This window comes from Hyperolius riggenbachi, chromosome 1 (genome assembly GCF_040937935.1).
Source record: "Hyperolius riggenbachi isolate aHypRig1 chromosome 1, aHypRig1.pri, whole genome shotgun sequence".
NCBI lineage: Eukaryota > Metazoa > Chordata > Amphibia > Anura > Hyperoliidae > Hyperolius > Hyperolius riggenbachi.
In genome coordinates, this window is record NC_090646.1 from 641025946 (window position 1) to 641048909 (window position 22964).

At 47.1% G+C, this 22964-nt stretch overlaps 1 protein-coding gene across 18 annotated transcripts in view; it reads left to right on the plus strand.

The window, feature by feature from the left end:
* TCF4 (transcription factor 4) overlaps positions 1–22964 on the plus strand; it is a 578937-nt gene that overhangs the window by 265761 nt on the left and 290212 nt on the right. For all 18 annotated transcript variants that reach the window (XM_068251303.1, XM_068251305.1, XM_068251312.1 and 15 more), the window contains one exon: positions 21381–21445. In XM_068251303.1, the coding sequence (XP_068107404.1) occupies positions 21381–21445 (65 nt within the window). The remainder of the gene's footprint in view (positions 1–21380; positions 21446–22964) is intronic.

A 22964-nucleotide genomic window follows, 5' to 3' on the forward strand; every position in this document is an offset into this window, starting at 1 on the left:
TGACCTGGAATCATTATAGCTGAGTCACTCTTCTGTGGAGTCTTTTCAAGCCCAAGCCTACCACCTGGCTCAGATTTCCTTACTCAGAGCTGTTGACATGGGAGGGGATGCTGCTGCCGAGAAAGAAGCTCTGAAACAGTGTGTATCTGTGTGCAGTGTGCAGCCAGTCATTATCTACTGTATGCAGTTTCATTTCTATGAGAGACACTTCCTACAGGCAGCCACACAGCATACCAGAATAATAGTTGAAAGCAGACAGATGAAAGGCTGCAGCAGCCCAGCTTGTCTATAGTCTCATAGAGGCTAGACAGCACATCCAGAACAACTCATAACCCGGAAACAGAAGGGATATGAGCCAGCGGCCATATTTGATTTTTCCTGGAGCAATAATGGATAAAAAACACTCAAAAAGGCACACCAGAGTGGCGAAATTATCAGGTAGAGCATTTATTCTTTACAAGCTATCAACTGATATGTTTATTTTGTGTGAATCGGTTATCTCTGGTTCCCTTTAATCTCTAGTTATCTGGCTTGCAGTCACTGCCATGTATCCCCTTTTCTTATTTCTTACTGCTTCAAACACAATACAGGAAAGATAGCTGAGTTGTGCGCCCCCTCCTACACTGCGCCCTGAGGCTGGAGCCTCTCTCGCCTCTGCCTCGGCTCGGCCCTGGATCCGCTCCACGAGCAGGTCTGACGACCCGTAGTTTGAAAAAGTCCGGCATGTGTACGCGCCTTTAGTCAAGAAAGTAAACAGCTTTTCTTTACAAACAAAGAAGTGATAAGAAATCAGATGCCAGGCTGAAGTAACTGAGCACAGCAAGCTAAATCCACATACCGAATCCTCCCTCTCCTCTGAATGGTATTGGCAACAGTAGGAAAATGGCAGCTTCCAAACAGGCAAAAAAACAGAAACCAACAGCGGAAATTGGCTACGGGAAAAGAGCGACAATGTGTTACTCCAGCATGTCGATAATGACACATTGATGTAAGTATGCCTCAAGTGAAGGTGGATTTAAGGCAGGCCCGCTGTAATTCGCTTACGTATAGCGGCCTTTCCGTTCAGAAGGTGACGGGGCAGCGCAGCATTAAGCCCTGACAATGATAGAATGTTCCCCAAATATATTACCAGAAGCAGAATAAACATGTACTTTTCTACTTTCCTATTATGTGGTCTCTTAGGAACAGAAACTAAGCGCCAGAAATTATCGCATTAGCCTTCCGCGGTACACGGGGGGCTTTGCATTAAAGCATGCATTTTATACTTTAACATTAGGCTGCGGGGCAGGGTAACCACGCTGAGCTATAGGGAATTGTACAAAAGCTGGGAAATCTTTCTGTTCCTATAAACAGTGGCAGATTAGGGATACTGTAAATTAAATACAGATCCAGAAAAACCTGCTTCCTTCTGCCGAGGCTTTTTAAAGGGACGGAGGTCGGATTCATACAGGATTCACCCTTGATTTACCGCCTGTGCCCAGAATGCAGTGGGAGGAGGGGGGGGGGGGGGGGCACAGGAAGGAATGGTCAAGCAGGTAGCACAGATCAGACATTATTAACAGATTACAGACAGTGGCGTAACAACAATTAATGAGGCCCCCCAGGGAACGTTTGATGCCCCCCAATGTACACCCCCCTCCCCTTGGTGCCCTTTACAGCCTGGGGGCCCATCTCACAAAGGTCATAAAATAGGTGTGGCCGTCATGATCTTCACACCCATACCAAATCTGAAGTATCCCCAAGGAACCCATGTATCCACTGAGGAACGGAAGGTTAGTAGTTGGGGGGCCCCCACAGCTCTGGGCCCCCCAGCGATCGCAGGTGCTGCTCCACTATACTTACGTCAAAGGGCGTATTTATACTTTTTCTGCCTCTAGGCCAAGTATGAAGGGGCTACAGTGCCCCTCCCATTCCATGTGCAGCCCCCTTCCATGTGTATCATCCATGTACAGCAGCCCCTCCCATTCCATGTGCAGCCCACTATTCTATGTGTATCATCCATGTGCAGCAGCGCCCCTCCCATTCCATGTGCAGCCCCCTCTTCTATGTGTATCATCCATGTACTGCAGACCCTCCCATTCAATGTGCAGCCCCCCCTTTCCATGTTTATCATCCATATACAGTGCCCCTCCCATTCCATGTGCAGCCCACTATTCTATGTGTATCATCCATGTACTGCAGACCCTCCCATTCCATGTGCAGTCCCCTCTTCCATGTGTATCACCCATGTACTGCAGCCCCTCCCATTCCATGTGCAGCCCCCTCTTCCATGTGTGTCATCCATGTACTGCAGCCCCTCCCATTCCATGTGCAGCCCCCTCTTCCATGTGTATCATCCATGTACTGCAGCCCCTCCCACTCCATGTGCAGTCCCCTCTTCCATGTGTATCATCCATGTACTGCAGCCCCTCCCATTCCATGTGCAGTCCCCTCTTCCATGTGTATCATCCATGTACTGCAGCCCCTCCCATTCCATGTGCAGTCCCCTCTTCCATGTGTATCATCCATGTACAGCAGCCCCTCCCATTCCATGTGCAGCCCCCTCTTCCATGTGTATCATCCATGTACAGCAGCCCCTCCCATTCCATGTGCAGTCCCCTCTTCCATGTGTATCATCCATGTACAGCAGCCCCTTCCATTCCATGTGCAGCCCCCTCTTCCATGTGTAACATCCATGTACAGCAGCCGCCCCCCTCCCATTCCATGTGTAGCCCCCTCTCCCATGTGTAACATCCATGTACAGCAGCCCCTCCCATTCTGTGTGCAGCCCCCTCTTCCATGTGTATCATCCATGTACTGCAGCGCCCCTCCCATTCCATGTGCAGCCCCCTCTTCCATGTGTAACATCCATGTACAGCAGCCCCTCCCATTCTGTGTGCAGCCCCCTCTTCCATGTGTATCATCCATGTACTGCAGCGCCCCTCCCATTCCATGTGCAGCCCCCTCTTCCATGTGTAACATCCATGTACTGCAGCGCCCCTCCCATTCCATGTGCAGCCCCCTCTTCCATGTGTATCATCCATGTACAGCAGCCCCTCCCATTCCATGTGCAGTCCCCTCTTCCATGTGTATCACCCATGTACTGCAGCCCCTCCCATTCCATGTGCAGCCCCCTCTTCCATGTGTGTCATCCATGTACTGCAGCCCCTCCCATTCCATGTGCAGCCCCCTCTTCCATGTGTATCATCCATGTACTGCAGCCCCTCCCACTCCATGTGCAGTCCCCTCTTCCATGTGTATCATCCATGTACTGCAGCCCCTCCCATTCCATGTGCAGTCCCCTCTTCCGTGTGTATCATCCATGTACTGCAGCCCCTCCCATTCCATGTGCAGTCCCCTCTTCCATGTGTATCATCCATGTACAGCAGCCCCTCCCATTCCATGTGCAGCCCCCTCTTCCATGTGTATCATCCATGTACAGCAGCCCCTCCCATTCCATGTGCAGTCCCCTCTTCCATGTGTATCATCCATGTACAGCAGCCCCTTCCATTCCATGTGCAGCCCCCTCTTCCATGTGTAACATCCATGTACAGCAGCCGCCCCCCTCCCATTCCATGTGTAGCCCCCTCTCCCATGTGTAACATCCATGTACAGCAGCCCCTCCCATTCTGTGTGCAGCCCCCTCTTCCATGTGTATCATCCATGTACTGCAGCGCCCCTCCCATTCCATGTGCAGCCCCCTCTTCCATGTGTAACATCCATGTACAGCAGCCCCTCCCATTCTGTGTGCAGCCCCCTCTTCCATGTGTATCATCCATGTACTGCAGCGCCCCTCCCATTCCATGTGCAGCCCCCTCTTCCATGTGTAACATCCATGTACTGCAGCGCCCCTCCCATTCCATGTGCAGCCCCCTCTTCCATGTGTATCATCCATGTACAGCAGCCCCTCCCATTCCATGTGCAGCCCCCTCTTCCATGTGTATCATCCATGTACAGCAGCCCCTCCCAATCCATGTGCAGCCCCCTCTTCCATGTGTAACATCCATGTACAGCAGCCGCCCCCCTCCCATTCCATGTGCAGCCCCCTCTCCCATGTGTAACATCCATGAACAGCAGCCCCTCCCATTCTGTGTGCAGTCCCCTCTTCCATGTGTATCATCCATGTACAGCAGCCCCTCCCATTCCATGTGCAGTCCCCTCTTCCATGTGTAACATCCATGTACAGCAGCCCCTTCCATTCCATGTGCAGCCCCCTCTTCCATGTGTATCATCCATGTACAGCAGCCGCCCCCCTCCCATTCCATGTGCAGCCCCCTCTTCCATGTGTAACATCCATGTACAGCAGCCCCTCTCTTTCATGAACAGCTCCCTTGGGCATCAGCTTCCCTTCTTCATGCATTGCTCCTCATTTGCAGCCTTCTCTTTTATGTGTAGGAGCCCCTTTTTTCTATACTCGGGTCCCCCTTTGGGCTGCAGCCGCCCAAGGCCTGGGCCTTTGTGGCCTTTCCAGAAATCCAGCTCCGCTTACGCCCCGGATTACAGATGTGTGACAATAGACAGGCAATAGCGCTTTAGTTTTTATTGAGCAGAGGGTGGCATCGGGAAGGGGTAGTAAGCAGGAAACAAGCACAGAGAGGCGTGTACGTGAAATAAAGGCTTCAAGAAATTCTGGCGCCGGGATATCTCTGATACTAGAATTTCGGTAACATTTACCAATATTGGACTATTTTAGAGCTCTAATTTTTGTATTGGTAAATATTATTGACATCTTACTACAGCTAAATATAACTCTCACTCATACAGAACCAAAATGCTTAGCCCTAACCACCCTTCTGATGCCTAACCTTAACCCCCCCCCCTTCCTTCCACCTAGCCTTAACCACTCCCCCCTCCCCCCGACGCAAACCCCCTTCCTGATGCTTAACCACTTTACCACCGCGCGTACGGATTTCTCCGCCCCTTTTTCCATCCTTTCACCCCCAGGGACGGAGAAATCCGTACTTTGCGCATTCCCGCCGCTGTCCGCGCTCCCGCTCGTAAACACGCCGCCCGCCGCTAGTAAACACGCCGCCGCCCGCTCGCCCAGAGATCAACGAACTGGAAAATCCATTCCCGTTTGTTGATCTAAGCCCCGCAATGATCTGCTGCCGCTCGGCTGAGCAGCGCGATCATTGTGAAAAAATAGTCCCAGCCTCTTTCTACTTCCTGCAAGCGTCATTCCGGACGCTTGCAGGTCGCATGAAACAAATTGGTAAAATAGTAAAACTACACCCTAACCATTTTTTACACACAAATAAACTTGTTTTACACAAAAAATTAACTCCTTACTTCCCACACTCCCCAATTTTTTTTTTTTTTTGTAATTAAAAAAAAAAAAAAATTTACAATAAAAAAAAAACATAAATAGTTACCTTAGGGACTGAACTTTTTAAATATTTATGTCAAGAGGGTATAACACTGTTACTTTATAAACTATGGGCTTGTAATTAGGGATGGACGCAAAACTGAAAAAAATGCACCTTTATTTCCAACTAAAATATTGGCGGCAAACATTGTGATAGGGACATAATTTAAACGGTTTTATAACCAGGATAAATAGGCATATACATTTAATGGGTTTTAATTACAGTAGCATGCATTATTCAAAAACTATAAAGGCCGAAAACTGAAAAATAATTTTCTTCCCACATTTTTTCCTATTTTCCCATATAAACACATTTAGAATAAAATTATTCTTGGCATAATGTCCCACCTAAAGAAAGCCTAATTGGTGGCGAAAAAAACAAGATATAGTTTATTTCATTGCGATAAGGAATGATAAAATTATAGACGAATGAATGGAAGGAGCGCTGAAAGGTGAAAATTGCTCTGGTGGTCAGGGGGTAAAACCCCTCAGTTGGGAAGTGGTTAATGTTTACTGCCCCCTCGGGACCCTAATCATTCATTTATTCATCCCCCCACCACCACCACTACCTGTGCAAGAAAACTAAAAATATCAGAGATATTATTATTATTATTTAGTATTTGTATAGCGCCAACATCTTCCGCAATGCTGTACAGAGTAATTGTCTTGTCACTTAACTGTCCCTCAAAGGGGTTCACAATCTTATATTCCTATGTCTATGTATGTATTGTGTAGCACATGTATCATAGTCTAGGGCAGGCAGGGGCAAACTCGGCCCTCCAGCTGTTACGAAACTACAAGTCCCACAATGCATTTGCCTTTATGAGTCATGACTGTGGCTGTCAGACTCCTGCAATGCATTGTGGGACTTGCAGTTCCTTAACAGCTGGAGGGCCAAGTTTGCCCATGCCTGGTCTAGGGCCAATTTAGGGAGAAGCCAATTAACTTATCTGTATGTTTTTGGGAGGTGGGAGGAAACCCGAGTGCCCGGAGGAAACCCACAAAGACACAGGGAGAACATACAAACTCCTTGCAGATGTTGGCTGGGGTTCGAGCACTAACCACTATGCCACCGTGCTGCCCAATACTACATACATGATAATGTAAACAATAAGTTTTACTGGGCGCCCACATTTTTTGCTGGAACCTCTGTAATGAACACACTGCAGTTGTCTTAGTGGGAACACTTTTTATTTTTATCTCAAAATGAGAGTTACTCTTCATCTTCGGTCATTGTTAGTCTGAAGACCAATTTACATGAACAATATTTTTTTACTTCATCCTATCCTCTCTACCTAACTTATATATAAACCCCCCTTCCCTACACAAAACTGCTCACAGCCCCCTTCCATCGTAATGCAGTGAGGAGGTTACACTGACACACATGCCACGTCCCCTTTTAGAAGTGACTACAGTAAGTTACTGCTATGAAAGGACCCTCTTGCAGAGAACAGTAGGATTTTAGTAGAAAACGTCAAAGATAGTCTATTTCTAAAAAGCGTTAATCAGACATAAAAACTCCACTTGCACAACACGTTTCAAAGGAATCTCCTGCTTCTGCAGGCAAACTGTTATGGGAGTATCTGTATAAACAGTATAATAGGCTAACGCCTCCATCCCTTTTTGAAATAGATTATCTGAGTCATTATCTTGGAGGTACATCCGCCACTTCCTCCCTTTTAAATGGATTTTAGTGTATTTTATCTTCTTGGTGCCTCTGTTTATCTACTTTTCATTGCATTGCTTATCGTCCACCCTTGTTGGAGGGGTGTTGCCCCCTTTTTCCTAAATCTACAAAGGGCAACTTCTTAGCACAAGTGGAGTCAGGTTTCTTTCCCTATGTGCCTACACAGTGGTTGCCATTGAGGTATCACTCTAAGTCATGCAATCTCTCGCCCCTGTACATCTCCACTAGTTTCCAAATATCAACCCAATCGCAACCTCAGACCTTATTTTGTCCTCCTCTAGAATCACCTCCTTGCATTCACGTATACAAGATTTTACACATGCTTCAACCCTCCTCTGGAATGCCCTTCCACAACACATCTGTCACTCTCCAACCTTTGATATCTTTTAATGCTCCCTCAAAACTCACTTTTTTCCAACAAGCACCTGCTCTTCCTTAGGCCATTCTCCCTTTGACTTTAAGCCAAGTTTCACTCCCACTAGATAACAATAAAACACATAAGGCCTCTAGGTGAGAATATTGTATATTACCCCTCTTCTTGCTGACCTAATTCCTCCCCCCCCCCCCCCATTCCTTTAGATTGTAAGCTGACAAGTGCAGTGCTTTCTCACCTTTTTATGTCTTGGAATTAGTTATACATTTTATTCATCATGTTACCTTTGTCACTGTAATTACCAGTTCTGTACTTTGTACCAATTTTGTATATTGGTGTATAGCACTATCTGTGGTATTATGTGCCCCATGTTTGTTTCTTACTTTGTACAGCACCACTGAATATGTTGGGACTTTATGAATCAATAATACTACTAATTCTGCTTTGAGAATACTATACATTAGTACTTACTCCACTATATTGGAAGTTAGGGTCGAGCGTCAGGAAGGGATAGCCAATGGAAACTTTGACAAAAGAAAAGTCATAAGGCCAATAGTAAACTGCACATTACAAATGTTGGTACTATTGGCCAGGCTGACAACTGGCGTAAACTTACTGGGGATTATGGGTAATGGTGATTCCGTCAAAATGTTAGACGAAGGAGAGGCAAAGAAAAAAAAATTCCCGTAGAAGGGCTTCAACTCGCTACTTTTTTTCCTATCTCCGGAGTGTGGCCGACACACGTTAATCATTATTTTGAAATCTCTTCCAGTTTAATGAAGTTGTCTGATGGTATTAATCCAAAACACGCGGTTACCTCGATCAAGGCGTAAATCTTTGCATGAGCGCCAGACTAAATTGGTCTTCGCTTTCTTGTACGAAATAGAAAGAAAGGAGAAAAAAGAATTAAGAGGTGAAGATCACATTAATTAATTACACGTGTTTTGGCACTGACAATCTTGAAGTGATATTTTCCAATCCGACACCCCTATTTACTATGGAAGAGTGGGGGAGGGGGGGGGGGGTGATATTTTCCACAGCGTTTGCTGCAGGCCTCTTGGTTAATGAATATGATGAGGATATAAAGTATGACCTTTATGTTATAGTCTGGAGGAGCAGACAGCAGCCTTCAGAAGGCATCACATCATTAAGCCTGGCACAGACTCGCGGCAAGATTTGGGCCTGGTTCAAAATCCCCGCTTCACCGGTGTAGAACTCGGCGAGGGTGGCAAAAGTCCAACCCAATTTCTCTTCCCCAGGTGTCAGTTCCATCATGATGTTGATCATGAAGGAAGCTTCCTCTGGGGGTAGTGCGAGCGGTGAAGACCGGAGGAGTCTCGTGCAGCCTGTTACCCACAATGCCGCTGGGATGCCCCATGATTGATTAGCCGTGCGCTCACCAATAAGTGTCAGGGTGACACGGGACGGCGCGCAGCTGATATCGCATAAAGAAGGCAGCCGCTTCTTGCGAACAGCTTTTGTTTTGCTGCAAAATAAATCATATTTACAGAAGCAGAGGCCGGCCCGGGTTGTACGAGCACAGAAGGAGGCTGCGGTGGGACAGAAGGCCTGGGTGGATGCGCTTTTTGCTGGCTGAGCTGTCAGCAGCGCCAATTTCCAGGGACCGTCCTGAGCTTCCTGTGTTTTTCATTAGTTTTGTAACAAAAACAAAGTATGTTTTTCCCTACCATTCTTTTCTCATATTTCTGCACATATATAAGGCACAGACAATAACACATGCACTTAATGTACAGTATATGATGGGTAACAAGAAAAAAGGGCGCCGGTGGCTAGTGGATGAAAAGGGCGCCGACATGCAATTATCATTAAAACGGTGAAAAAAGCAGAAAGAAGGGTGTCTGATAAATATCGTTAACAACATTAGAACATTACAGTTTTTGAAGTTATGTTATCGTTTTAGAAGCTTGCAACATTATAGTTTTTGTCATATTATTTCGTATGCATGTACAGATTTTACATTATCAAAGATATTATCGTTACTATGTGTAAAAGGGTGTTTCTTCAGGGGGAGTGGTTAAGCACAGCCAGGGGGAGTGGTTAGGGCTAGGCACCACCCAGACGGCGGTTAGTTTTAGGCACTGCCAGGGGGGTGGTTAAGGTTAGCCACCAGGTGGTTCAGGTTAGGCACCACCAGGGGAGGTTAGGGATAGGCACCACCATGGCGGTGGTTAGAGTTAGGCGCCACCAGGGGAGTGGTTAGGGTTAGGCACCACCAGGGGGATGGTTAGGCGCCACCAGGGGAGTGGTTAGGGTTAGGCACCACTGGGGGGGTTAGGCACCACCGGGGGGAGGTGGTTAGGGTTTGGCGCCACCGGGGGAGTGGTTTGTTTTAGGAACCACCAGGGGAGGGTTCTGTGTGAGAATAGGGTTGGGTTACAGTGAACCTCCGGACTAAAAATCGACTCAGCAGCACTGAAAAGGCTTTGTGTTTCTTTAACAGTTTCACAGCATCACAACTTTGTTTCTCTTATACAAACCTCATTTTTAGCTGCACAGAAGAAAACTGCCCGCGCTTTTTTCCCCTGATGATGTGCAAAGCATGATGGGATTTCTGATTTTGTTGTTCTTGTTCTGCTGTTAGTTATTTATCAATAGTGGCACACACTAACGTTATTTATCAATAGTGCCGTTCATTTGCCAAACAGCAGACGTTATTGCCCACAGTAACGTTATTTATCAATAGCGCCCTACATAAGCCAAACTGCAGACGTTATTTAACTGCAAAACGGTGAATGGATTTAATGTAACACTGTCAAGGATAGGGTTAGGCACCACCAGGGGAGATTTAGGGTTAGGCACCATCAGGGGGTCTTAGGGTTAGCCACCACCAGGGGGGTCTTAGGGTTAGGCACCACCAGGGGGTCTTAGGGTTAGGCACCACCAGGGGGGTCTTAGGGTTAGGTACCACCAGGGGGGTGGTGAGGGTTAGGCACCACCAGGGGGTGTTAAGGGGTTAGGGATAGGTACAGAGAGGGTTCTGTGTGTTAACGCTAAATAACGATAATGCTTTAACGCTAAATAACAACACGGCTTTAACGTTACATAGCGATAAGCAGCAAACGAATTAGCGGCAACACCGTGCGCCATTATTCGCAGGCGCCATTTTCAGATGGATCCAGAGAGAATGAGGAAGAAAGAGACAGTGAGAGAGAACAGGCAGACAGTGCGGGTATATTGGAGAAAGGAAAATAGACAGACAGTGGGGGGGGGGGGGGGGGGTGATATTGGAGAGAGGAGAATAGGCGGGGGGGGGGGGGGATATTGGAGGGAGAGTGATAGTGAGAGAGGAGAATAGACAGACAGTGGGGGATATTGGAGAGAGGAGAATAGACAGACAGCGGGGGATATTGGAGAGAGGAGAATAGACAGACAGCGGGGGATATTGGAGAGAGGAGAATAGACAGACAGTGTGTGGGGGGGGGGGGGTGATATTGGAGAGAGGAGAATAGGCGGGGGGGGGGGATATTGGAGGGAGAGTGATAGTGAGAGAGGAGAATAGACAGACAGTGGGGGATATTGGAGAGAGGAGAATAGACAGACAGCGGGGGATATTGGAGAGAGGAGAATAGACAGACAGCGGGGGATATTGGAGAGAGGAGAATAGACAGACAGCGGGGGATATTGGAGAGAGGAGAATAGACAGACAGTGTGGGGGGGGGGGGGGTGATATTGGAGAGAGGAGAATAGGCGGGGGGGGGGGGGATATTGGAGGGAGAGTGATAGTGAGAGAGGAGAATAGACAGACAGTGGGGGATATTGGAGAGAGGAGAATAGACAGACAGCGGGGGATATTGGAGAGAGCAGAATAGACAGACAGCGGGGGATATTGGAGAGAGGAGAATAGACAGACAGCGGGGGATATTGGAGAGAGGAGAATAGACAGACAGCGGGGGATATTGGAGAGAGGAGAATAGACAGACAGCGGGGGATATTGGAGAGAGGAGAATAGACAGACAGTGGGGGGATATTGGAGAGAGGAGAATAGACAGACAGTGGGGGATATTGGAGGGAGGAGAATAGACAGTCTGTGGGGGGATATTGGAGAGAGGAGAATAGACAGACAGTGGGGGGATATTGGAGAGAGGAGAATAGACAGACAGTGGGGGGATATTGGAGTGAGGAGAATAGACAGACAGTGGGGGGGATATTGGAGTGAGGAGAATAGACAGACAGTGGGGGGATATTGGAGGGAGATAGACAGTGAGAGAGGAGAATAGACAGACAGTGGGGGGATATTGGAGGGAGATAGACAGTGAGAGAGGAGAATAGACGGACAGTGGGGGGATATTGGAGAGAGGAGAATAGACAGACAGCGGGGGATATTGGAGAGAGGAGAATAGACAGACAGTGGGGGGATATTGGAGTGAGGAGAATAGACAGACAGTGGGGGGGATATTGGAGTGAGGAGAATAGACAGACAGTGGGGGGATATTGGAGGGAGATAGACAGTGAGAGAGGAGAATAGACAGACAGTGGGGGGATATTGGAGGGAGATAGACAGTGAGAGAGGAGAATAGACGGACAGTGGGGGGATATTGGAGAGAGGAGAATAGACAGACAGCGGGGGATATTGGAGAGAGGAGAATAGACAGACAGCGGGGGATATTGGAGAGAGGAGAATAGACAGACAGCGGGGGATATTGGAGAGAGGAGAATAGACAGACAGCGGGGGATATTGGAGAGAGGAGAATAGACAGACAGTGGGGGGATATTGGAGAGAGGAGAATAGACAGACAGTGGGGGATATTGGAGAGAGGAGAATAGACAGACAGTGGGGGGATATTGGAGAGAGGAGAATAGACAGACAGTGGGGGATATTGGAGAGAGGAGAATAGACAGACAGTGGGGGGATATTGGAGAGAGGAGAATAGGCGGTGGAGGGGGGGGGGATATTGGAGGGAGAGTGATAGTGAGAGAGCAGAATAGACAGACAGCGGGGGATATTGGAGAGAGGAGAATAGACAGACAGCGGGGGATATTGGAGAGAGGAGAATAGACAGACAGCGGGGGATATTGGAGAGAGGAGAATAGACAGACAGCGGGGGATATTGGAGAGAGGAGAATAGACAGACAGTGGGGGATATTGGAGAGAGGAGAATAGACAGACAGCGGGGGATATTGGAGAGAGGAGAATAGACAGACAGTGGGGGATATTGGAGGGAGGAGAATAGACAGACAGTGGGGGGATATTGGAGAGAGGAGAATAGACAGACAGTGGGGGGATATTGGAGAGAGGAGAATAGACAGACAGCGGGGGATATTGGAGAGAGGAGAATAGACAGACAGTGGGGGGATATTGGAGAGAGGAGAATAGACAGACAGCGGGGGATATTGGAGAGAGGAGAATAGACAGACAGTGGGGGGATATTGGAGAGAGGAGAATAGACAGACAGTGGGGGGATATTGGAGAGAGGAGAATAGACAGACAGTGGGGGGATATTGGAGAGAGGAGAATAGACAGACAGTGGGGGGATATTGGAGAGAGGAGAATAGGCGGTGGAGGGGGGGGGGGATATTGGAGGGAGAGTGATAGTGAGAGAGCAGAATAGACAGACAGCGGGGGATATTGGAGAGAGGAGAATAGACAGACAGTGGGGGGATATTGGAGAGAGAATAGACAGACAGCGGGGGATGTTGGAGAGAGGAGAATAGACAGACAGTGGGGGGATATTGGAGAGAGGAGAATAGACAGACAGTGGGGGATATTGGAGGGAGGAGAATAGACAGTCTGTGGGGGGATATTGGAGGGAGATAGACAGTGAGAGAGGAGAATAGACAGACAGTGGGGGATATTGGAGAGAGGAGAATAGACAGACAGCGGGGGATATTGGAGGGAGGAGAATAGACAGACAGTGGGGGATATTGGAGAGAGGAGAATAGACAGACAGCGGGGGATATTGGAGAGAGGAGAATAGACAGACAGTGGGGGGATATTGGAGAGAGGAGAATAGACAGACAGCGGGGGATATTGGAGGGAGGAGAATAGACAGACAGTGGGGGGATATTGGAGGGAGATAGACAGTGAGAGAGGAGAATAGACAGACAGTGGGGGATATTGGAGAGAGGAGAATAGACAGACAGTGGGGGATATTGGAGAGAGGAGAATAGACAGACAGCGGGGGATATTGGAGAGAGGAGAATAGACAGACAGTGGGGGGATATTGGAGAGAGGAGAATAGACAGACAGTGGGGGGATATTGGAGGGAGGAGAATAGACAGTCTGTGGGGGGATATTGGAGGGAGATAGACAGTGAGAGAGGAGAATAGACAGACAGTGGGGGGATATTGGAGGGAGATAGACAGTGAGAGAGGAGAATAGACAGACAGCGGGGGATATTGGAGAGAGGAGAATAGACAGACAGTGGGGGGATATTGGAGTGAGGAGAATAGACAGACAGTGGGGGGATATTGGAGTGAGGAGAATAGACAGACAGTGGGGGATATTGGAGAGAGGAGAATAGACAGACAGTGGGGGATATTGGAGAGAGGAGAATAGACAGACAGCGGGGGATATTGGAGAGAGGAGAATAGACAGACAGTGGGGGGATATTGGAGAGAGGAGAATAGACAGACAGTGGGGGGATATTGGAGGGAGGAGAATAGACAGTCTGTGGGGGGATATTGGAGGGAGATAGACAGTGAGAGAGGAGAATAGACAGACAGTGGGGGGATATTGGAGGGAGATAGACAGTGAGAGAGGAGAATAGACAGACAGCGGGGGATATTGGAGAGAGGAGAATAGACAGACAGTGGGGGGATATTGGAGGGAGGAGAATAGACAGACAGTGGGGAGATATTGGAGGGAGATAGACAGTGAGAGAGGAGAATAGACAGACAGTGGGGGGATATTGGAGAGAGGAGAATAGACAGACAGTGGGGGGATATTGGAGTGAGGAGAATAGACAGACAGCGGGGGATATTGGAGAGAGGAGAATAGACAGACAGCAGGGGATATTGGAGGGAGGAGAATAGACAGACAGTGGGGGGATATTGGAGGGAGATAGACAGTGAGAGAGGAGAATAGACAGACAGTGGGGGATATTGGAGAGAGGAGAATAGACAGACAGTGGGGGGATATTGGAGAGAGGAGAATAGACAGACAGCGGGGGATATTGGAGAGAGGAGAATAGACAGACAGCGGGGGATATTGGAGAGAGGAGAATAGACAGACAGCGGGGGATATTGGAGAGAGGAGAATAGACAGACAGCGGGGGATATTGGAGAGAGGAGAATAGACAGACAGTGGGGGGATATTGGAGAGAGGAGAATAGACAGACAGTGGGGGATATTGGAGGGAGGAGAATAGACAGTCTGTGGGGGGATATTGGAGAGAGGAGAATAGACAGACAGTGGGGGGATATTGGAGAGAGGAGAATAGACAGACAGTGGGGGGATATTGGAGAGAGGAGAATAGACAGACAGTGGGGGGATATTGGAGAGAGGAGAATAGACAGACAGTGGGGGGATATTGGAGAGAGGAGAATAGGCGGTGGAGGGGGGGGGGGATATTGGAGGGAGAGTGATAGTGAGAGAGCAGAATAGACAGACAGCGGGGGATATTGGAGAGAGGAGAATAGACAGACAGTGGGGGGATATTGGAGAGAGAATAGACAGACAGCGGGGGATGTTGGAGAGAGGAGAATAGACAGACAGTGGGGGGATATTGGAGAGAGGAGAATAGACAGACAGTGGGGGATATTGGAGGGAGGAGAATAGACAGTCTGTGGGGGGATATTGGAGGGAGATAGACAGTGAGAGAGGAGAATAGACAGACAGTGGGGGATATTGGAGAGAGGAGAATAGACAGACAGCGGGGGATATTGGAGGGAGGAGAATAGACAGACAGTGGGGGATATTGGAGAGAGGAGAATAGACAGACAGCGGGGGATATTGGAGAGAGGAGAATAGACAGACAGTGGGGGGATATTGGAGAGAGGAGAATAGACAGACAGCGGGGGATATTGGAGGGAGGAGAATAGACAGACAGTGGGGGGATATTGGAGGGAGATAGACAGTGAGAGAGGAGAATAGACAGACAGTGGGGGATATTGGAGAGAGGAGAATAGACAGACAGTGGGGGATATTGGAGAGAGGAGAATAGACAGACAGCGGGGGATATTGGAGAGAGGAGAATAGACAGACAGTGGGGGGATATTGGAGAGAGGAGAATAGACAGACAGTGGGGGGATATTGGAGGGAGGAGAATAGACAGTCTGTGGGGGGATATTGGAGGGAGATAGACAGTGAGAGAGGAGAATAGACAGACAGTGGGGGGATATTGGAGGGAGATAGACAGTGAGAGAGGAGAATAGACAGACAGCGGGGGATATTGGAGAGAGGAGAATAGACAGACAGTGGGGGGATATTGGAGTGAGGAGAATAGACAGACAGTGGGGGGATATTGGAGTGAGGAGAATAGACAGACAGTGGGGGATATTGGAGAGAGGAGAATAGACAGACAGTGGGGGATATTGGAGAGAGGAGAATAGACAGACAGCGGGGGATATTGGAGAGAGGAGAATAGACAGACAGTGGGGGGATATTGGAGAGAGGAGAATAGACAGACAGTGGGGGGATATTGGAGGGAGGAGAATAGACAGTCTGTGGGGGGATATTGGAGGGAGATAGACAGTGAGAGAGGAGAATAGACAGACAGTGGGGGGATATTGGAGGGAGATAGACAGTGAGAGAGGAGAATAGACAGACAGCGGGGGATATTGGAGAGAGGAGAATAGACAGACAGCGGGGGATATTGGAGTGAGGAGAATAGACAGACAGTGGGGGGATATTGGAGGGAGGAGAATAGACAGACAGTGGGGAGATATTGGAGGGAGATAGACAGTGAGAGAGGAGAATAGACAGACAGTGGGGGGATATTGGAGAGAGGAGAATAGACAGACAGTGGGGGGATATTGGAGTGAGGAGAATAGACAGACAGCGGGGGATATTGGAGAGAGGAGAATAGACAGACAGCAGGGGATATTGGAGGGAGGAGAATAGACAGACAGTGGGGGGATATTGGAGGGAGATAGACAGTGAGAGAGGAGAATAGACAGACAGTGGGGGGATATTGGAGAGAGGAGAATAGACAGACAGTGGGGGATATTGGAGAGAGGAGAATAGACAGACAGCGGGGGATATTGGAGAGAGGAGAATAGACAGACAGTGGGGGGATATTGGAGAGAGGAGAATAGACAGACAGTGGGGGGATATTGGAGGGAGGAGAATAGACAGTCTGTGGGGGGATATTGGAGGGAGATAGACAGTGAGAGAGGAGAATAGACAGACAGTGGGGGGATATTGGAGGGAGATAGACAGTGAGAGAGGAGAATAGACAGACAGCGGGGGATATTGGAGAGAGGAGAATAGACAGACAGTGGGGGATAATGGAGAGAGGAGAATAGACAGACAGTGGGGGGATATTGGAGGGAGGAGAATAGACAGACAGTGGGGGGATATTGGAGAGAGGAGAATAGACAGACAGTGGGGGGATATTGGAGGGAGGAGAATAGACAGACAGTGGGGGGATATTGGAGGGAGGAGAATAGACAGGCTGTGGGGAGATATTGGAGGGAGATAGACAGTGAGAGAGGAGAATAGACAGACAGTGGGGGATATTGGAGGGAGGAGAATAGACAGACAGTGGGGGGGTATTGGAGGGAGATAGACAGTGAGAGAGGAGAATAGACAGACAGTGGGGGATATTGGAGGGAGGAGAATAGACAGACAGTGGGGGGATATTGGAGAGAGGAGAATAGACAGACAGTGGGGGGGATATTGGAGGGAGGAGAATAGACAGTCTGTGGGGAGATATTGGAGGGAGATAGACAGTGAGAGAGGAGAATAGACAGACAGTGGAGATATAATGTTGGAGAGAGAGGAGAGTAGACAGAATATTATCATAGCGTTGTGCTAAATGCCATTTTTCCTAAGTAATACATTTAGAAGCCGGAGCGATGTAGAAATGTAATAGAAGTTTGTGTAAAGTAACAGATGGTAATTTCCTTTATTCGCCATTAGTAGATGCGACGTGCACAGGTGACAATACCCCAGCAAAGTTACACATCCCAAGATGCCCCCTAAGCCAAGAATTCCATATTCCCTGCTCGTTTAGGTGGCTTTCAATGTTTTATGGTTTCTGGAAATGTGAAAAGCTGAATGTATGGTTTGCAGGCAGCCCGGGGCCCATTAAACACCCCGCCAATGTGTTACCTCTAATACGCAGCTCCTGCTTTATTACATACATGGCTGGGACTCATTCGCACTCGCCGGGGCCACGGAACTTTCCATCTCATCTTAATAAGGGAATGTGGAATGATCCTGGCGAAACAATAAATGAAGTAGAAGCTAATAAAAACTACATTGTGCCCAGCAAGCTGAACGGCCCTGCTCTGTTTCTGGGGCTTTAAAAGGTATCTCCAGTTACAGAACCGCTACAGTACAACTTCCAGAGCAGTCGGGATAAATTCTAATAGCACATTATTATTAGGAACTATTTTTCTTAAAGTGTAATTGTCGGGCATAAAATAAAAAATCAATGTTTTATTTGAATCTGGTAAACAAGTAATAAGGATGCTAACCAGGCAATCCAAAAGTTAAAAATCACTATTACTTTTCTTGTCCATAAAAGATCCTTCCCCAGTTTGCCTGATTTGGTACATCTGCCGCACAAAGGAAGTTGCAGGACATGCTGGGTTTTCTTTTTTTCTTCTTTACTTTCCCCTCAGCCTGATTGGCTGAAGCCTCTTTCCCTCCTGTTTTCCCCTCCCACACCTCTGTTCCTCTCTGATCGCCCAATATCGCTGCTGAGAAGAAGCTGCAGAGTCACACAATGACAATGCACTTTCTATTGCAGAGCTGGGTGGGAGTGTCTAAAGACTGGGAGGAGGGCGGCCTATACAAACACAGACAGAGTAAGGGAGGAAATGATGTCAGGATTGGCTTCAAGATAGACATAGTCAAGATGGAAAATCCTAAGAAGGATTTTCTCTTTTTTACTATAGAAAAATCACTATAATCAAAATGTGGGCAGTGCAATACATATGTTATGTAAGTAGAGCAAGTATTTATCTACTTATATATGTGGGGGGTTTTCTGAGATAGTATTGCTGACAGCTTTAAAGGTAATCTGAAGTGAAAATATACTTGTATGTGCAATACAGCTAAAGGTACGTACACACGTCTGATATTTCTGATTGACTTGTCGTTCAAACCGGTCATTTGAACGACAGTTTGGTGTGCGTACGAATGATTATTACACTGATAGCAGCAGTTTTGACTGATCCGCTCGGCAGATCCGTGAACTAACTGTCATTCAAACGACAGTTAGGTCCATAAATGTGTACAAACAACTTATTGAAAGTCTATTAGTTTGACACTATTAAGGCCCATACACACGTCCTTTTTTTCTTTTCGTTTGAACGACCCGTCGTTCAGTCATTTGCCCGCTAAATCGTGCATGTGTACAGACTGTCGTTCGCGTGATAAGAGTGAGTTTGAGCGATCCACCGGGCGGATCGCTCAAACTCACTCTTATCACGCGAACGACAGTCTGTACACACGCCCGATTTAGCGGGCGAACGACTGAACGACGGGTCGTTCGAACGACCCGTCGTTCGCAAAAAACGGACATGTGTATGGGCATATAGACTTTCAAACAACAAGTCGTTTTATCAGTCATTTGATCTAGTCCATTGTTCTATCAAGTCCATTGACCAGTCAAATGACATGTTAATTAGCTGTAATTAGCATTTCAAACATTTTGTCGTCTGTGTGTACAGGGAGTCTGAACGACTTTCTGTTTGAATGACAATCGGGCATAAAATCAGACTTGTGTATGCACCTTAAAGCGGATCCGAGGTGAAAAACTAACTATAACAAGTAACTTGTCTACTAACGTTTAGACAGCAAATCTAGCTGCAAACAGCTTCAACTGTATATGATTATTTCTTCCTGTGATGCAATGACAGCAGCCATGCTCTGCTTGTCACATTACCCAGGCAAGCTAATAGCATCTCCAGCCCTCAGCTCAATCCCCTCTCCTCCTCCCTCCTCCCCTCTGCCTCTGAAATCTCTGGCTAGTAACACCTCCTCCTGCCCAGACTGAGCTCCCATAAGCCCTTACTACATTGCTCTAAGAGTGTCAAGGCACAAAAGGAGCTGGGGGCGAGGCTTGTTTAGTTTATAGGGAATATGAGAGTTAAAACTAAAAAAAAAAGTATTTGGCTTGAGGAATGCCCTATAAAATATATATGAAAGGAACACAATTATGCAATGAGTAAACGTTAAATCTCGGATCCGCTTTAAGAAATAGAACATTAGTAGCACATATTGTTTCCAGTACAGGAAGAGTTAAGAAACTTCAGCTGTTATCTATGCAAAAGCGCTTCTGTGAGCTCTCCGACTAATTTAGTCCGGGAGCAATGCTCTTTTCTGAAGCACTTATCTCAACCTGCCTCTCATTGTTTCTTGTTTGTTTAAGGTTTTGCTGCCAGGAAGTTCAAAGGGTCATTAGCTCTGCTCTGTTTCATCATTTAAGATTCAGAGTGTAATTTGTAAACTGCAAATATTAGAGAATGATGCAATGTTATAAAAAAATAAAAAGCTATATACCTGAAAATAAAAATATGAGACTCTTTTCTTTACTACTAATGTTCTATTAATTATCCATACTACACATACAATTCATTATATCATAGTTTTTTTTTTTTTTTCGCTTTACAGTCACTATAAAGTGACACCGAAGTGAGAAGAATACGTAGGCTGCCATTAGGGATCTTCGGAAATGCCCATTTCCAATTGCGTGGAAATTCCGATTTCTGCTAATGCCAATTTCTGGTTTTCTGATTTCCTGATTCTTGATTTCCCGATTTTTGATTTCCCGATTTCCAGTTTTCAAGTAGTATTTTATTAGTCATTTTTTTGCATCCTCTGATGCAAAAAAAATGAAAAAAAAAAAGAAAATCAATAAGATGGAAATCGGAAAAATGGAAAATCAGTCTTGTGATCCAATTTTTGCAGAAACATTCTGCATCCTCTGATTGGTCCAATGCTTCTAAGTTCTGTAATTGGGCTAAACTGACCAAGCTGAGGTAAATCAGATTTCTGCGGAATTCTGATCTCAGTTTTCCGATGGAAAATGTGGAAATTTCAATTTTTGCCGAAATCCAAATGAGTATTCCTAGCTGCCATTTTCATTCCCTTATAAACAATGCTAGTTGCCTGGCTGTCTTGCTGAGCTTTTGGCTTTAGTTGTAATCGAGTCGCACACCTGCAATAAGCATGCGGCCAGTCACAGCATCTGATCTGCATGCTCACTCTGGGTCAGTGTTTGCTCATTGTAAAATCTTTCCTCTCTCTGATTTACATTCTGAAGTCACAGGAGGCAACTTCTTTAGTCCTGTCAGGTGCAGCCCTGTGGAATGTGTGTTTCTGAGAATCCTGAAGAGCCTGTCTCCCAGAATGCTCTGGGAGGAGAGTTCCACATAGCTAAACAGCCTAGGCTAAACATCACTTTGAGGGCGGAGTTAAATTCTAATACACAGCAATATATTGATATAGTTAAAGTGTTTCTGATGCTGAAACCAGGATAATTACCATAAAAGTTGGTGTCCTGAATAAATGACTACATTGTGCAGTTTGTCACTACAGTGTCTCTTTAATGTAGGGATGTTCTTGGGAAGGGGTGGTGCCTCTGCATGCTACACCAGCTTCCCATAGAACAGTCATCTGCAAACTTGTGTCTCCAGCTGTCAAGCTACAAGTCCCACAATGCATTGCAGGAGTCTGACAGCCACAGTCATGATTCATAAAGGCAAATGCATTGTGGGACTTGTAGTTCCTTAACAGCTGGAGAGCCAAGTTTGCAGATCACTGCCATAGGACGTGAATTGAAGCAGCCTTTTCCTAGTTGTATCCTGATGAACGGTCTAATAATATGTCTTCTTTAATTGCAGGTAAATCAGACAGAGGCTCGTACCCGTGCTATGGAAGAGACTCAGAAATACCGGGCTGCCATCAGGTAGGTGGTCACTGCACTATGATGAGAGCTTCATTCCCTGCAGAATGTGACTGTATGGGGCTCTGCCAGACAAAGCTGGAAATCCTGCCCTGCAGAAAGCAGCCCCTCTCTTTCCTGCACAGCTCCCTCGGGTAGCAGCTCCCCTCTTCCATGTGCTTCCTCCCATTTGCTGCCTCCCGTACCGGGGCTTCTATAGGGCCAAACTGGGCAGTTGTCTAGGGCTCATGGACAGCAATTACCCCAACGACTCCTGCCATCGCCCAGAGGCTTTGGAGGCCCCTCCTCCCCCTTTACCCAATCACAAGTGCAGACAGTTAGCAAAAAACCCTCCCTGTTTGCTCGCAGAACCATGTGCAGCAGAGTGTGTATACTTTTCCTGCCTCCAGGCACTGAAAACTCTCTGCTGCCATTCGCTGGCTGCTGATCACGTGACCCACATGGAGTTTGGGGACCAAGGTTCCCCCATGCTATCATTTATGCAGGGGGGCCATATTAAGTCTAGTTACGCCCCTGCTAGGGCCCCAAGCTTCTTAGGGGCCGCACAAGTCAGGGGCTATAGAAGTCACACGTTTACTGTCAGTATAGGATGAAAATGTAAGGGGCCACACAATTATTTTTGGCTCGCACCCCTCTAACTAAAACCGTCCCTAGCAGCTTCCTCTTACACGTCCATATGCCCCCTGGAGCAGCAGCCGCCCTAGGCCCCAAGGTCTGCATGGCTTTTCCAAAACTGCATCCCTGGGGATACTGGGGTGGTTATTATTCATTATTTCTGTTTTGCTTCATGTTCTGATTTATTCTTGTGTTCTGATTTATTTCTTGTGTTTGCTTTCCACTCTATATTTATCTTTCACATCTCAGCTCTCTGTACAACAATGAGGTCATACAGCGCTATGATATATAGATAGATCGCTGTTATTTCTTGCGTATAAAGCCCTAGCTCAGCCTCACATGTTTAATGCATATAATAGTATATTTGCTTTAAAGAAATGCAATGTTTTATGAATTCCACAAATTTAGTTTTTGTGATAAAAAATAATGTAAATACCTGGCTTGCTGGCTCCTATAATTTGATTTCCTGTAGAAAAAGGTACAGGCAATTTTACAGGAGAGAAATCTCAGACTCCTCCCTCATCCCATCATCACTCAGACAGGAAGTAGCCAAAGGGGTGATGGGAGGAGCCAGCAGCCAGTCTCTCCCTGTGAGCACAGATCACCTGCCCATACCCTCCTCCTCTCTGTAAGATAAACTCTTTGTGGCCAGCACTGCATCAGCATCAGAGTCTTATACTAATAATAATCCCTTGAGCTGTAGTTAGTGACGGTCGGAAAAGCCCATTTCTGATTCCACGGAAATTCCAATCTTTTTTTAGTCATTTTTTATCAAAGAAAATTGTGATTGGTCTAACTCTAAAGTTAAAATTTGGTGGAAAAATTCTGCATTTTCTGATTCGTCCAATGGTTCAGAGTTCTGTGATTGAGCTAAAATTAACGAGTTGCGGTAAATCGGATTCCAATT